At 46.8% G+C, this 17,097-nt stretch overlaps 2 protein-coding genes across 4 annotated transcripts in view; both read right to left on the reverse strand.

Annotated features, from left to right (window-relative positions):
* The window catches only part of dnm1l (dynamin 1-like), a 34,359-nt gene extending 33,383 nt beyond the window's left edge, over window positions 1-976 (reverse strand). For all 3 annotated transcript variants that reach the window (XM_078416851.1, XM_078416852.1, XM_078416850.1), the window contains exon 1: window positions 668-976. In XM_078416851.1, the coding sequence (XP_078272977.1) occupies window positions 668-769 (102 nt within the window). In that variant the 5' untranslated portion in view covers window positions 770-976. The remainder of the gene's footprint in view (window positions 1-667) is intronic.
* Window positions 977-3,395: 2,419 nt separating this feature from the next.
* yars2 (tyrosyl-tRNA synthetase 2, mitochondrial) lies at window positions 3,396-11,801 on the reverse strand. Its single transcript, XM_078416853.1, has 5 exons — window positions 10,987-11,801; window positions 6,703-6,870; window positions 5,857-6,012; window positions 4,837-5,007; window positions 3,396-4,059 (listed from the first exon to the last, which is right to left on the reverse strand). The coding sequence occupies exons 1-5, from the start codon at window positions 11,799-11,801 to the stop codon at window positions 3,894-3,896; spliced, it is 1,476 nt and encodes a 491-aa protein (XP_078272979.1). The 3' UTR covers window positions 3,396-3,893.
* Window positions 11,802-17,097: the final 5,296 nt, after the last annotated feature.

The raw sequence follows: 17,097 nt of genomic DNA on the forward strand, positions 1-17,097 counted from the left end.
GGCATTATTGTCTTCATAAATTTTTATTATATTATCTATATGTATTGTATTTACAGGTAGACACAAAATGCTAGAGTAACTCAGCGGGACAGGCAGTATCTCCGGAGAGAAGGAATGGGTGATGTTTCGGGTCGAGACCCTTCTTCAGTCTGAGTTACTCCAGCATTTTGTGTCTACCTTTGATTTAAACCAGCATCTGCAGTTCTTTCCTACACATATTGTATGTACAGGTCTGTTTTGCAGCTGCAAGGAAGAATGGGCATTGTTCCATTGTTAATACATGTGGCAATCATTATATAAATAAATAAATGCATATAAATAAACATGCCAATTAAACACGTTCTTCCTTCTGCACAGTTCTACTGGTCTTCAAGGTCCCCACCCGCATTGTTCTATACAGAGCTTTGGGAGGTTTTGCACATTCATTAACCAGGCAGGCATTGTCATGATGTTGCATAGTAGGGAGTGAAAGCAGAAGCTTGTACACAAATCAACATAAATTAACGATGGAAAAACCTGACATTTAGAATTTGCTGGAAGTACATTGCAGGTGGGAAAGGGCGAGTTAATGGTGTGGACGTGATGGGTGCTCTGAATGTAGTCGCTGTCAGTGTGTGTGGGTGGATGAGTGAGTGAGAGCCGCAGCGGCCGCTCGGCCCCTCTTTACCTGCGTGCCCACCACCACGATCTGCGGCAGTTGGATGATGTCGGCTCCCACCGTGTTGAACACTTCTTGCAGCTTGTTAATGACCGGGATCAGCGCCTCCATGACCGCTGCGGGTGAGGGCAGGACACCGCGAACTACAACAACACCCTTCTTCCTTGACCGCCTCTCCTCATCGACCGCCCAGCGGGCTTCAAAGTGCCTCCATTGCTGGGCAGGGGCAGGGGCAGCGGCAGCGCGGCTCAAGGAGAAGCAGAAGCAGCAGCACCAAGGCCGGCCGTCAGCGGAGCGGGGCCGCGTCGTCACTGCGCGTGCGCGGCCTACCGGCACTTGGCACCGTCTCGCCGCTGCGCGTGCGCGGACTGCCGGCACCGGCGACCGTCTCGCCACTACGCGTGCGTCGTCGGCCGCCACCCTGGCTACGCGTGCGCAACTAGCCGGCGCCACCGTGCCATTGCGCGTGCGCACGCCGGGATGAGCGAGAGCACGGCATGATGGGTGTTCTCATTCAGTGACGCACGGCCACGCCCTCCCCCCCGTGGACTACAACTCCCAGCAGCCCTTTCGAAACCTGGGCATCTTTTCTCATGTTAGTAGAGCCCAGTCTGAAGATCACAAGAAACACAAGACAAAAAGACACAAAATCCTGGAATAAATCCGGCAGGCAGCATCTCCAGAGAACATGGATAGGCGATGTTATGCATCAGGACTCTTCAAACTGATTGCTCAAACTGTCTTTCCCTACTACAAAGATAGGGGCAAGACACAGCCTGGCAAGTGATAGGGGAGTAGATTCCCAGATGGATGAAGACCAGAAATGAAAAGACAAAAGACTGTGAGATCAGCAAAATGCGTATGGAAATATGGAAGCTGCACAAAATGTGAAGCTGTAGGTATATATGTGGAAAAGGTGGGGGTGGGGGGAATAGTGGGAGAAATCGATGCATATCAAGTTTTGGCTCTTGGAAGATAGGGGAAAGAGGGTATTTGTTACCTAATCTGGAGAATTCAATGTTCATGCCCTTGGTTTGTAAGTTACCCGGTGCTGTTCTTCAGGTTTGCATGTAGTGACACTCTGGTAATGGACGGAGCACAGGACAGAATGGTTGGTATAGGACTTTTGAAACCTGAGCACCTTTGCCAATGTCAACAAAGCCTATGTGAAGGAGCGGCTGGACACAGTGTCATCTGTCCATTTCCTCCCACAGATGCGGAAGAAAAAGCACCTTGTTTTCCACTTGGGTAGCTTACAACCCAACTATGGGAAGAAGGCAGGAACGGGGTATAGCTTCATCCCCAGGGCCATATCTGCTATGAACCGGTCCTGCTGAGCAGGATGGTCACATCGCACAGTGAACCGGCACAGATCTACTTGCACTTTATTCTGTTTTAAAACTGTTCTAATTTGTTTATTGTATTGTATTAGAAACATAGAAAATAGGTGCAGGAGTAGGCCATTCAATATGATCATGGCTGATCATTCAGCTCAGTAGCCTGTACCTGCCTTCTCTCCATACCCCCTGATCCCTTTAGCAAAAAGGGCCACATCTAACTCCCTCTTAAATATAGCCAATGAACTGGCCTCAACTACCTTCTGTGGCAGAGAATTCCACAGACTCACCACTCTCTGTGTGAAGAAATGTTTTCTCATCTCGGTCCTAAAAGACTTCCCCCTTATCCTTAAGCTGTGACCCCTGGTTCTGGACTCCCCCAACATCGGGAACAATCTTCCCGCATCTAGCCTCTCCAACCCCTTAAGAATTTTATATGTTTCTATAAGATCCCCCCTCAGTCTTCTAAATTCCAGCGAGTACAAGCCCAGTCTATCTAGTCTTTCCTATTTCCTATTGAGAATGATCAGCCATGAATCAGACATTGAATGGTGGTGCTGGCTCGAAGGGCCGAATGGCCCATTCCTGCACCTATTGTCTATAACTATGCAAAAATAGCATTCTCCAATTTTAAGTAACACCCATCCTTCCCCCTCTCTCTTTCCTGTGCCCCCCCCCCCTACAATGTGCAATTTGTTTCATAGGGTTGTTTAAATTATCATCATATCATATATATACAGCCGGAAACAGGCCTTTTTCGGCCCTCCAAGTCCGTGCCGCCCAGCGATCCCCGTACATTAACACTATCCTACACCCACTAGGAACAATTTTTACATTTTACATTTACCCAGCCAATTAACCTACATACCTGTACGTCTTTGGAGTGTGGGAGGAAACCGAAGATCTCGGAGAAAACCCACGCAGGTCACGGGGAGAACGTACAAACTCCTTACAGTGCAGCACCTGTAGTCAGGATCGAACCTGAGTCTCCGGCGCTGCATTCGCTGTAAAGCAGCAACTCTACCGCTACGCTACCGTGCCGCCAATTAATACTGACTAGCTAATTAAATTATTGCATCATATGGGAGGCGCATTCCCAATCTCGTTGTACCCCTGTACAATGACAATAAAGATATATTGTATTGTATATTATGCTGCCTCTCTCCTACCCTCGTTCATCTATATCCCTCCCTTTGGCGTTACATTATATTCCTCTTCTTTCCCTATGACATCTTTTTGTCTCCTTTTCAGCTCTGGCCTTGTCAGTTTCTTTCAGTGGACTAAACCAGAAATAAAAAGCTCTTGTGAGCCATGGTATCTTTTCCTTTATTCATTTCCTTCCCCAATATTAGTTATTGGTGCACAAAAAATTACACCTGTAAAATTACAAAAAATCACATCTTTTAATTCATTTCATATTTAATTCTGTACAGAGGTGTTTTTGTCGACATTGTGCAAATTTATACAAATAAAATTACAGATGGCCCACAGTAGTCACCTTAATGAACTCTCTCACGTAAACGTTTATACATAGTACAGTGGCTGGGAGAATACAGATGGCCACAAGTGACCTTGAAAGCTGATGCCACAAATCCAAAAGTTGGAGAAGGTTCTGTCATCGAATTCTAATTTTAGTTCCTGCTTTCATTAAGTGAACACAATTTTGTCATAGTTACTTTACAATGTGTAAGGATTCCACTTACTAACTAATACATAAATCTAATTCTATTGTGTAATCCTAACTCAGACCCTAACTTAATTTTAATTTAGAACACTGGGATCAAGTTTGTACAGAGCTCTCAGTTGCTCACCCACATTTAGCTCAGTGGCGAAAATGAAAAGCACCAAGTGTTTCACTTTGTATACAACTTTATAACAAAGAGAACAACCGTTGGCAACTAAGTTACCATGTTGAGCCATTTCATAATATGATAATTTTTCTTTCCGACTCTAAGCAGAGACAATCCATTTGTCAGAATATGTTGCTTCAAAACCAGCACTTGTTCTGGTTTTGTCACTCGTAAATTATTAATCCAAATTCCTCCATCTACGATGATCTGATACCTAGAACAGGAGAAGAAAAATAATTCTCAGCATGATTTAGATTTTCTACAGGATTGCTCCTTCAGTCAAGGCACTTCTATTTCAAATTATCGTTCGCAAGAAAAATGGCAAGAAAATAACTATATTAAAATGAAAACTACTGCACAGTTGAAACTACGTAGAAAATTTGGCACCGACATGCTAACCATTCTTATTCAAGTGGATAACATTATAGGGAATTGTAGCGTTAGATCGCTGTATGAATGGAGACGCAAGAAACTGCAGATGCTGGAATCTTGAACAAACACAAAGTACTGGAGGCACATTTGTGGAGAGAATGGACAAAGGTCACATAAAGGGCCCCGACCTGAAACGTTACCTGTACATTCCCTCCATAGATGCTGCCTGACCCGCTGAGTTCCTCCAGCACTTTATCTTTTACCGTATCAACTCAAGTGGGTTTGCACGGAACATCAGTGACTCAGTCTTAAATCCAGCTCATTCTTTGGTCATAAAGTTTCTGGTGCACATGAGTTCCATAAATAATTGGTCCAAAATTAAAACCCAAACCCTAACTGTAGCTGAGGCAGAAACAATAGGTTTGTAATATTAAAGTAAGATTCCTATTTGGGTTGTTACAGAGCTGTACTGTCAAAATGTATTTACTACCAAGGATGGAAAGAATACACAACAAAGTACATCATGTTACACCGATTTACTGGGATTACTTTGCCCCAGTGACTTCTGACCACAGGCATTATCCACCTGATGTGTAACTAAGTTGTGTTGGAGACATACCCTCTGGGGCCATCCGGAACAGCATTGGCTTTCCGGCAGAGATCCAGCACTGTTGTGCCTGGCTCCAGCAGATTCTCAGAGAATGATGCTCCTTTAAACAACTCTTGTAGCTCTTCATCTGACATGGTCTCCAATGCATCCACACTGTTATGGTAGAGTGCACTTGTACATCTGAAAGGAAAACGTAAAACTGAACATTAACAGCAGGAAAATAAGAGTAGGGTTTGGTTGTAGTCTGGATTATTCAGAAAATGGATACATTTTGAAGTTTGACAAACACACATTATTATTACAGTGGTGAGGGCAGCAGTGGTACAGATGGTATTTCCAATGGATTTAATTTATCTGTCTGCTGTAACACCTCCTATACCATCTTAATATCAAACATCTTTTACCCTTCTAAATTCCAGGGAATCTAGCTCCAGTTTGTGTAGCTCTCAACATAATTTAATCTGGCATTCAGGTAGCATTCTGATAAATTCATATTGCATTCCCTTAAGTATCTTTTCCTTACATCTTTCCCACTTGCCTCCAGTATTGCAGTCTTTATGCACTTCGGACAGATCTTCTAGACTGTCTTTACTTCCTGCTTCCATTAACCATGTGTTAAGAGAGTCGAGGTATCATTGCATTAAATTGAAAGATACAGCATGGAAACATGCACCAGCCCGCCGAGTCCATGCCATTCATCAATCACCCGTTCACGCTAGTTCTATGTTATCCCACTTCCTCATCCACTCCCTAAACACGAGGGGCAATTTTTAGAGAGGCCAATTAATCTACAAACCCGCACGTCTTTGGGATGTGGGAAGAAATTGGAGGAAACCCACGCAGTCACAGGGAGAACGTGCAAACCCCACAAGGTCAGGATCAAAACTGGGTTTCTGGTGCTATGAGGCAGCAGCTCTAACTGCTCCACTACTTCCACTGTTGTTCCTCCACCGGTCACCGAGCCTTACCAGCCCCATATAAATAAATTACACTTCACGGGAGTCTGATCAACAGATTCTTAATTCTCACTTTTTGGCAGATTCTAATCCTTCCTTTCCATGAACCAATTTGGTTACTTCTGCTGCTAGTCGTTTTTGGGCAATGCGTTTTCCTGGATCAGTTCCATGATTGACCATAATGCTTTCAATCTCCGGAAGTGGGATGAAGGTAAAGAGTTTAAGATATCTACAGTAAAACAGATTTAAGCCAAAAAAGGGGGGGGGAAATTAGCAACAGATAAGTTGGCTTCACAACAGCAAAATCAAACGTCATTGCTTCATATAAAACTAATGGCACAAATTACACTTGCGTGCCCTGGGAAAGCATCCCTATCCGTACACCCTCCTCCCCCTACATTCAGAAATAATGTCCCACATTTGATGATGGCCACTCAATACAGGGGTAACATCCGTTGCAATTTTATTTATATGAATTATTAAGTCATTCACACAATTATAAAACATGACATTGACACCATTTTTCAAACTGAAAATAGCAAGGTACGTAAATGGATACAGAGCCCTCCAAGCCATTCTTTTATTGCAAATACTTCTGAAAAGAGAAATGGCTTTTTCAATATATATTTTACCACTGGTCTTGGGGAATTATGAAACTATAACAGCCCACAAATGATATTTTTAACGGACTTTTAAATCAGGGGCGCTCCAGTAATCCAACATGTAGACCGAAATTTGGACTTTTCTTTTGTAAATGGCATCAAAATATGGCAATGGTGCAAGAATTTCACCGTGCAGAGCATACGTGACATAAACAACCAATGAACCTATCCATGTCCTCCAGAGAAACTCTCAACTGTCTTTAGCATACAAGCCCTAAAAAAAAACCACCCCAAAAATTAAGAAAGAAATAACTTGCCTTTTCATGTTTGAATCTGGTTGCCTGACAAAATACTGATACAGTTCAAAGGGCGAGGTCTTGTTTCTGTTTAACCATACCGCATTTCCTGCAGTTTTTCCTAGTTTATCTCCTGACGCACTGGTCACAAGAGGTACCATGATGCCGTAAACGTCTTGCCCAGTTACCCTGCAGGTTCAGAAGTTTGTGTTAAAGAGCAAAAGTACCAGCAGAAAACAAATCCACATTAACATTAAGGCGCAGATAGACACAAAATGCTGGAGTAACTCAGTGGGTCAGGCAGTATCTCTGGAAAAAAGAAATAGGTGACGTTTCGGGTCGAGACCCTTCATCAGACAGTCAGGGAAGGAGGCACTGGAGGTAGGGGAAAAGTACACAGAGCCTTTCGTGACTCAGGAAAGGTGGAGCCCACAATGGTTCATTATTGGCTGGAGACATGGTGATAACGAAAGAATACAAGCTGTGAAATTAGCTAGAGGACTAGGGTGGGGGAGAATAAAAGTGCAAGCAGAAAGATGAGGAGGAATTTCTTTAGACACAGGGTGATGATTCTAGAAACGTAGAAAATAGGTGCAGGAGGCCATTCGGCCCTTCGAGCCAGCACCGCCATTCATTGTGATCATGGCTGATCGTCCACTGTGGAATTCATTGTCACAGGTGGCTGTGAAGACCATGTTTATGGAGATCTTTTAAGGCAGAGATTGACATATTCCTGATTGAGAGGGTGTAGACACAAAATGCTGGAGTAACTTACTGTCTCCGACTACATTTTATCTCCGTCCCGCCCACTCCCCTGACATTAGTCTGAAGAAGGGTCTCGACCCGAAATGTCACCCATTCCTACTCTCCAGAGATGCTGCCTGTCCCGCTGAGTTACTCCAGCATTTTGTGTCTACCTTCGATTTAAACCCACATTTGCAGTTCTTTCCTACACAGGGTGTCAGGGGTTATGGGGAGAAGGCAGGAGATTGGGGTTGGGTGGAAAGATAGATCGGCCATGATTGAATGGCGGATAAGACTTGATTTGCAGAATGGCCTAATTCTGCTCCTAGAACTTATGAAATGTGACATTTAACTAATTGTTATGGCTATGGCGGCACGGGCACATCACGGGCCCTGTGTCTCACCAGAATCTGCGATTTTATAGTAATTTGCTTATTTGACTCATGTCTGTTCACACGGAATAGTCTTGCATACTTATCATACAACCGACAGGAGCTTTTAAACATCGGTTCCTGCAACTATGACAACTTTTTAGGCGAACTCCATTTCGCTCCTGAACTGGCCAGGTCAGCAGAGCGTACCAAGCCAGCTCGGCTGACCGGAAGCACCCATAGACGGCGCAGCGAACGTAAACACCGCCGTGGATGCCGAGGTGGCGTAAAGGCTAGGCTAGAGCTAACTCCACACAGGCCATCAATTCCTAGCCTTTTCCTTGCCAACGTACGATCATTGGCGAACAAAATGGATGAACTCCGGCTGCGGATTACCTCCCACAATTGGATTAAGGACTGCAACATCATGATTTTCACGGAAACATGGCTTAACAACGACGTTCCTGATAGCGCTATTGAGCTAACGGGGCATCATATACTCCGAGCGGATAGAACAACTGACTCCGGTAAGACCAGAGGTGGGGGTCTGTGCATCTATGTAAACAAAACGGTGCACGGACACTACCTTCATCGAGAGTCACTGCTCAGTTAACCTAGAGTTTCTCATGGTCAAATGCAGACCGTTTTATCTGCCCAGAGAGTTTCAATCTAATGTTGTGACTGCAGCCTATATTCCTCCTGGATGCTAATACTAAGCTTGCAATGAAAGACCTGCATACTGCCATAAGTAAACAGACTCACAATCCTGATGCAGCCTTCATTGTTGCGGGTGACTTTAATCACTCCAACTTGAAGACTGTACTCCCCAAATTCCATCAACATGTCTCCTGCGCCACTAGAGTAGATAAGATACTGGACAAAGTTTATACAAACATGGCTGAGGCCTACAAAGCTGTCCCCCTCCCCCACCTTGGTCTGTCTGACCACCTCTAATTGTTCCTGCTCCCTAAGTACTCCCCACTCATCAGACGGGTGAAACCCACAGTGAGGACAGTTAAAGTTTAGTCAGACGAAGCGGACTTCCCACTTCAGCAGCGTTTTTGAAACGCTGACAGGAGTGTGTTTGCAGCTCAGGCCACCCTTGACTCCCACACGGACATTGACTCTTATACCTCCTCCATTCTGGATTTTATCAATTCCACCATTAACAGTGTCACCACCCTCAAACGGATTACCATATTCCCGAATCAGAAGCCATGGATGAATAGTGAGGTCAGACTACTGCTGAAAGCACGTGACACCGCTTTCAGGTCAGGTGAGACTCGGGCCTACAGTTCTTCCAGGGCTAACCTGAAGAGGGGGATCAAGAAGGCCAAGCACAGCTACAAGCTAAAGATCGAGGAGCACTTCAAGAACAACTCCGACTCCCGAAGCGTGTGGCAAGGCATCCAGGCCATCACGAATTACAAACCCACCAACTCGATCCCCACATCCAGCGACGCCTCCTTCCTTGAGGAGCTTAATCACTTTTATGGCCGCTTTGACAGGGACAATCAAGAGGTGGCCATCAAGGCTGTGCTCCCTGCTGATCATCAGCACCTCACACTCACCCCCACCGACGTGTGTACGGCATTGAGCATGATTAATGCACGGAAGGCTGCTGGCCCTGATGGTATCCCCGGGCGCGTCCTCAGGGTCTGTGCTGCACAGCTGACAGATGTTTGGACTGACATCTTCAACTTGTCACTTGCCCAAGCAGCTGTCCCTACGAGTCTTAAAACCATTTCCATCATGCCGGTGCCAAAACACTCCACTGCAGCGAGCCTCAATGACTTCCGCCCAGTTGCACTTACTCCCATCATCACTAAGTGCTTCGAGAGGCTGGTCTTGGCACACCTCAAAGGCTGCCTACCTCCCACACTGGGCACCTATCACTTCGCCTACCGCCAGAATAGGAGTACGGAGGATGCCATCTCCACGGCACTTCACTCCGCCCTCTTCCACCTTGACAACAGAGACACCTACGTGAGAATGCTGTTTATCGATTTCAGCTCAGCATTCAACACCATCATCCCTTCCAAACTGATTGCCAAACTCAACGACCTGAGCATCAACCCCTCCCTCTGCAATTGGATATTGGACTTTCTAACCAACAGTCTGTTAGATTAGACAACGACACCTCCTCAACCATCACCCTGAACACCGGCGTTCCACAGGGCTGTGTGCTGAGCCCTCTCCTCTACTCCATTTTCACCTACAACTGCATACCTGTACATGGTTCTAACACCATTATTAAGTTTGCAGATGATACAACGGTGATTGGCCTCATCAGCGACAACGATGAGTCGGCCTATAGGGAGGAGGTCCAGCTACTTGCAACTTGGTGCGCTGACAACAACCTGGTTCTTAACACCAAGAAGACCAAGGAGCTCATTGTGGACTACAGAAGGACTAGGGGTGGTACGCACACCCCCATCCATATTAACGGGACGGAGGTGGAGCGTGTTTCCAGTTTCAGGTTCTTGGGTGTCAACATTTCTGATGACCTCTCTTGGACCCACAATACCCCAACACTGATCAAGAAGGCTCACCAGCGTCTCTTCTTCCTGAGGAGACTAAAGAAGGTCCATCTGTCTCCTCAGATTCTGGTGAACTTCTACCGCTGCACTATCGAGAGCATCCTTACTAACTGTATCACAGTATGGTATGGCAACTGCTCTGTCTCCGACCGGAAAGCACTGCAGAGGGTGGTGAAAACTGCCCAACGCATCACCGGTTCCTCACTCCCCTCCATTGAGCCTATCCAGAGTAGGCGATGTCTGCGAAGGGCGCGCTGCATCGTCAAGGACAGCTCTCACCCCAACCACAGATTGTTTACCCTCCTCCCATCTGGGAGGCGCTACAGGTCTCTCCGTTCCCGGACCTGCAGGTTCAGGAACAGCTTCTTTCCTGCGGTCGTTACCTTACTTAACTCTACGCTTCGGTGATTGCTGCCATCCCCCTCCCCCCCCCCCCCACCCCACCCGGGCACTCCTCCCATCAGTGACTGATCTCGCTCACCGGAATTTCCACTACCGCTACTGAATTACTGTATATATTATGTTTTACTATTCCATCGCATGCACTCTGGTTAAGATGCTAACTGCATTTTGTTGTCTCTGTACTTGTGCACTGCACAATGACAATAAAGTTTGTATTGTATTGTATTAAGAAGAGTGATTTGCCCGACTTGTGAATGAATTCGTATCCAGACATGATGTTGCCCAGTTGATCCATGCCTCCCAGTTGGATCCGACAGTCGTGGTGTCGGTTCAAGTAGTAGAAGTCGTAGGCTTGGAACATCTGGTAGGTGAACTCGGTGAAGCTCATGCCCTCGGGGCTCTTGAGGCGAGCCTGCACACTCTGCCGGCTCAGCATGGTGCCCATGCGGAAATGCCTGCCCACGGTGTCGATAAAGTCCACCAGCCCCTTGTCCTGGTACCAGTCGGAGTTGTCGAGGAGGGTGAGCGGGGCCTGGGGCTGGTCGGCGCCGCAGAAGCAGGCGCTGTAGTTGGCGAACACGGCCTGGACGCTGCGCCGCAGGCCGCGGGCATTGCTCCGCACCGCCTCGGCGCTCAGCGACCCCCGCTCGCCGCCGCGGCCGCTCGGGTCGCCCAGACGGGCGGTGGCACCGCCCAGCAGCAGCAGGACGCGGTGCCCGGCGCGCTGCAGGTGGAGGAGGCCGAGCAGGCCGAGCAGGTGGCCGACGTGCAGGCTGTCGGCGCTGGGGTCGAAGCCGCAGTACACGGTCTGCGGCGCGGACTCGAGCAGCTGCTGCAGGCCGCCGCCATCGGCCGCCGGGAACACTTCCTGGACGATGCCGCGCTGGTGCAGCTGCGACAGGAGGCCGCCGCCGACACCGCTTCTCCAGCGGCCCCGGACTCGCTTGGCCGCCCTCCCTGGCGCTGAAAGGAGAGATCCCGGTGCCCACAGCGACCACCAGAGCGGGGCCGCCCGTACCATGGGCGCCGCCATCTTGCCCGCCCGCACCATGGGCGCCGCCATCTTGCCCGGCTCCCGCCCACCCGCCGCGCTGTGCGTGGTGACGTCACGGGGCGCCCCAGTCACACACAATTTTTGTTGGGTTGGACGAGAGCCCTCTGCTGGTGAGGGATGGGATTCAGTCCCTTGCGCGGGGTGACATATGTCATAGGGACTGACGCATAGAGTCGCTGTGGATAGACTTGAGGAATTGTAAAGTCAAGTCAATTTTATTTGTATAGCATATTTAAAAACAACCCACGTTGACCAAAGTGCTGTACATCAGTTCAGGTACTAAGAACGAACATACAATGGCACACAAACATAACAGCACATACATAAACAGTTCACAGCGCCCCCTCAGAGGGCCTCAAACGCTAGGGAGTAGAAATAGGTTTTGAGCCTGGACTTGAAGGAGACGATGGAGCGGGCAGTTCTGATGGGGAGAGGGATGCTGTTCCACAGTCTAGGAGCTGCAACCACAAAAGCGCGGTCACCCCTGAGCTTAAGCCTAGACCGCGGGATAGTAGCCCCAAGTCGGCCGACCTGAGGGACCTGGAGATAGAGTGGTGGGTTAGAAGATTTTTGATATGGTGGGGTGGGGGGGGGGGGGGGGGGGGGCACCCATAGGAGTTATCTGCAGGCCCCCAAATAGTAGCCTGGATATAGGGTATAAGTTGCTGCAGGAGTTAAAATTGGCATGTAACAACGGTAATGCCACTGTGGTTTTTGAAGGTAGACACAAAATGCTGGAGTAACTCAACGGGTCTGGCAGCATCTCAGGAGAGAAGTAATAGGTGACGTTTCATAGAAACATAGAAAATAGGTGCAGGAGTAGGCCATTCGGCCCTTCGAGCCTGCACCGCCATTCAATATGATCATGGCTTATCATCCAGCTCAGTAACCTGTACCTGCCTTCTCTCCATACCCCCTGATCCCTTTAGCCATAAGGGCCACATCTAACTCCCTCTTAAATATAGCCAATGAACTGGCCTCAACTACCTTCTGCGGCAGAGAATTCCACAGACTCACCACTCTCTGTGTGAAGAAATATTTTCTCATCTCGGGCCTAAAAGACTTCCCCCTTATCCTTAAGCTGTGACCCCTGGTTCTGGACTTCCCCAACATCGGGAACAATCTTCCCGCATCTAGCCTCTCCAACCCCTTAAGAATTTTATATGTTTCAATAAGATCCCCCCTCAGTCTTCTAAATTCCAGCGAGTATAAGCCCAGTCTATCCAGTCTTTCTTCATATGAAAGTCCTGCCATCCCAGGGATCAATCTGGTGAACCTTCTCTGTACTCCCTCTAAGGCTAGAATGTCTTTCCTCAGATTAGGAGACCAAAACTGTACACAATACTCCAGGTGCAGTCTCACCAAGGCCCTGTACAACTGCAGCAGAACCTCCCTGTCCCTATACTCAAATCCTCTTGCTATGAATGCTAACATACCATTCGCTTTCTTCACTGCCTGCTGCACCTGCACGCTTGCTTTCAATGACTGGTGCACCATGGCAACCAGGTCACGTTGCATCTCGGGTCGAGACCCTACTTCAGACTGTGGTTATGGGAGATTTCAATATGTGGGTAGACTGGGATAATCAGGTTGGTTCTGGACCCCAAGAAAGGGAGTTTGCAGAGTGCCCCCAAGATGGATTCTCAGAGCAGCTTGTACTGGAGCCTACCAGAGAGAAGGCATTTCTGGATTTAGTGTTGTCCAATGAACCAAATTTAATAAGGGAACTCAAGGTAAAGGAACCACTTGGAGTTAGTGACCATAATATGATAAGTTTTAATCTGTAATTTGAGAGGGAGAAGGTTAAATCTGAAGTGTCAGTGTAGCAGTTGAACAAAGGGCACTATGAAGGCATGAGAGAAGAGCTGGCCAAGGTCGACTGGAAAAGGATCCGGTGGAACAGCAATGGCAGGAATTTCTGGGCATGATCCAGAAGATGCAGGATCATTTCATTCAAAAGAGGGAGAAACATTCTAAGGGGAGTAAGAGGCAACCGTGGCTGAAAAGGGAAGTTAGGGATGGAATAAAACTAAAAGAAAAGATGTATAACATAACAAATAGTAGAAGGAAGCCAGAGGATTGAGAAACTTTCAAAGGACAATAGACAACAGACAATAGGTGCAGGAATAGGCCATTCGGCCCTTCGAGCCAGCATGAAGTACGAAAAGATAAAGTACGAGGGTTAGCTGGCCAAGAATATAAAGAATATAAAAGCTTCTTTAGGTATGTTAAGAGAAAAAGATTAGTAAAGATAACTGTGCGTCCCTTGAAGGCAGAAGCAGGTGAAATTATTATGGGGAACAAGGAAATGGCAGAAGAATTGAACAGGTAATTTGGTTCTGTCTTCACTAACGAAGACACAAACAATCAGAGTCAGGGAGTATGGGGAGAAGGCAGGAACGGGGTACTGATTGTGAATGATCAGCCATGAAAACATTGAATGGCGGTGCTGGCTCGAAGGGCCGAATGGCCTACTCCTGCACCTATTGTCTATTGTCTAATCTCCCAGATGTACGAGAGGACAGAGGATCTAGGGAGACAGAGGAACTGAAAGAAATTTGCATTAGGCGAGAAATAGTATTGGGTAGACTGATGGGACTGAAGGCTGATAAATCCTCAGGGCCTGATGGTTTGCATCCCAGGGTACTCAAGGAGGTGGCTCTAGAAATAGTGGACGCATTGGTGATCCCATTGTTATCCCACTTTTCAAGAAAGGAGCGAGAGAGAAAACGGAATTATAGACTAGTTCGCCTGACATCAGTGGTGGGGAAGATGCTGGAGTCAATTATTAAAGTAGTAACAACAGCGCATTTGGATAGCAGTAAAAAGATAGGTCCAAATCAGCATGGATTTATGAAGAGGAAATCCTGCTTGACTAATCTTTTGGAATTTTTTGAGGATGAGACAAGTAAAATGGATGGAGAGCCAGTGGATGTAGTGTATCTGGACTTTCAGAAAGCCTTTGATAAGGTCCCACACAGGAGATTAGTGGGCAAAATTAGAGCACATGGTATTGGGGGTAGGGTATTGACATGGATAGAGAATTGGTTGGCGGACAGGAAGCAAAGAGTAGGAATAAACGGGTCCTTTTCAGAATGGCAGGCAGTGGCGAGTGGAGTGCCGCAAGGCTCGGTGCTGGGGATGCAACTATTTACAATATATATTAATGATTTGGATGAAGGAATTAGAAGTAGCAAATTTGCAGATGACGCAAAGGTGGGTGGCAGTGTGAACTGTGAAGAGGATGCTCGGAGGTTGCAGGGTGACTTGGGCAGGTTGAGTGAGTGGGCAGATGCATGACAAATGCAGTAAAATGTAGGTAAATGTGAGGTTATCCACTTTGGTGGCAGAAACAAGGAGGCAGATTATTATCTCAATGAGTCTGAAGAAGGGTCTCGACCCGAAACGTCACCCATTCCTTCTCTCCCGAGATGCTGCCCGACCTGCTGAGTTACTCCAGCACTTTGTGAATAAATACCTTCGATTTGTACCAGCATTTGCAGTTATTTTCTTATATTATCTCAATGGTGTCAGATTAGGAAAAAGGGAAGTGCAACGAGATCTGGGTGTCCTTGTATACCAGTCACTGAAAGTAAACATACAGATAAAGCAGGCAGTGAAGAAAGCTAATGGCATGTTTGCCTTCATAACGAGAGGATTGGAGTATAGGAGTAAAGAGGTTCTTCTGCTGTTGTACAGGGCCCTGGTGAGACCACATCTGGAGTATTGTGTGCAGTTTTGGTCTCCTAATTTGAGGAAAGACATCTTTGCTATTGAGGCAGTGCAACATAGGTTCACGAGATTCCCCCACTACTGGAAAAATTCTCTCCATATCCACTCTCTTTAGGCCTTTCATTATTTGGTGGGTTTCAATAGAAAATCTGTATAGAAGCTATACAATTATGACTTCTAAAAGACATTTGGATAAATCCAAAATCAAGAGTCTATAATTGCTATATATACCGACAAAGGAACAATGAAATTCTTACTTGCAACAGCATAAGAGAGGCTGTAAACACAACACAAGATAACATAATAAACAGCAAAAAAAAGGCTGCAGAGTGGCACAGCTGGTGGAGCTGCCGGCTCATAGTGCCAGACCCAGTTTCGATCCTGACCTCGTGCGCGATCTGTGTGGAGTTTGCACCTTATTACTGTGACCACGTGGGTTTCCTCCGGGTGCTCAGATTTCCTCCCACATCTCAAAGACATGGGTTTTCTGGTTAATTGGCCTCTGCAAATGCCCCTAGTGTGTAGGGCACACGTGAGAAAGTGGGATAACATAGAACTAGTGTGTACAGGTGATCGCTGGTCAGCGTGGACACTGTGGGCCAAAAGGCCTGTTTCTGCACTCTATCCATAAACTACACTGTAATATGAGTCCAAAACAGTCCAAAGTCTTTCATGCAACCAAGACAGTTCAGTTTTTTAAAAATGTATTCAAGAGTTCAAGAGCCTTATGGCTGTTGGGAAGAAGCAGATCCCGGAGGCTTTCCGACTCCTATCCCTTCTTCCCGAAGGTAGGAGTGAAATGAAAGCGTGGCCAGGGTGGTGTGGGTCTTTGATGATGTTGGCTGCCTTTTTAAGGCAGTGCCTCCCATAGATTTAATTGATGGTTGGTAGGTCAGTACCTGTGATATATGGATAGGAAAGTTTTGGAAGGCTTGGGCTAAAAGCAGGTGTATAGGACTGGGCCAATATGTCAACTTGGATGAAATAGGCAAGGTGGACTAAGGGGCCTGTTTCCACACAGAACAGGTTCAGGTCTATGGCATCGGCTTGAAAATCTAGTCCAATCACAATTTAAAAATAAAAATAGGTTTTAATTGGGGCAGTACAGGGACACAGTTGGTAGAGCTACTGCTTCACAGCGCCAGAAACCCAGTTTCATTCATGGCCGTGGGTGCGGTCTGTGTGGAGTTTGCATGTTTTCTGTGACCGCATTTGTTTCCTCTGCGTGTTCCGGTTTCCTCCCACATCCCAAAGATGTGTGAGTTTGTAGGTTACTTGTATTTTTATTCCTCTCATACAATTAAAGGAAGTGTTGGAACAAGCTACAACGGCTAAGGTTAAAAGACACAGTAAACCATACTTTTCGTTGCTTACTGACAGGACATAAGTTGCCAAATTTATTGTGGAGTTTTTTTGCTCGCTTCCCAGGGCTGTATTTTTCCATTTGGAACCAGGGTGAAAGAATCTAAGCCAATTTAAACAGGCACTGCTCAATACATTATCGTCTGGTTTACTAGATTCAAAGGGCAAGGAATCAAAGAAAACAAAAGCGCAAACTGTTAATATGCTCTAA

Source organism: Rhinoraja longicauda, chromosome 20 (assembly GCF_053455715.1).
Source record: "Rhinoraja longicauda isolate Sanriku21f chromosome 20, sRhiLon1.1, whole genome shotgun sequence".
NCBI lineage: Eukaryota > Metazoa > Chordata > Chondrichthyes > Rajiformes > Arhynchobatidae > Rhinoraja > Rhinoraja longicauda.

Bases quoted from the DNA above. Each gene is read 5' to 3' on its own strand.
- yars2 (XM_078416853.1), bottom strand. From the start codon at position 11,801: ATGGCGGCGCCCATGGTGCGGGCGGGCAAGATGGCGGCGCCCATGGTA. The intron at 5,008-5,856 runs GTGAGAATTAAG...TTTTCCTTTCAG, and splicing joins GGATTAGAATCTGCCAAAAA to ATGTACAAGTGCACTCTACC. The intron at 4,060-4,836 runs GTATGTCTCCAA...CTCCTGTTCTAG, and splicing joins GTTCCGGATGGCCCCAGAGG to GTATCAGATCATCGTAGATG.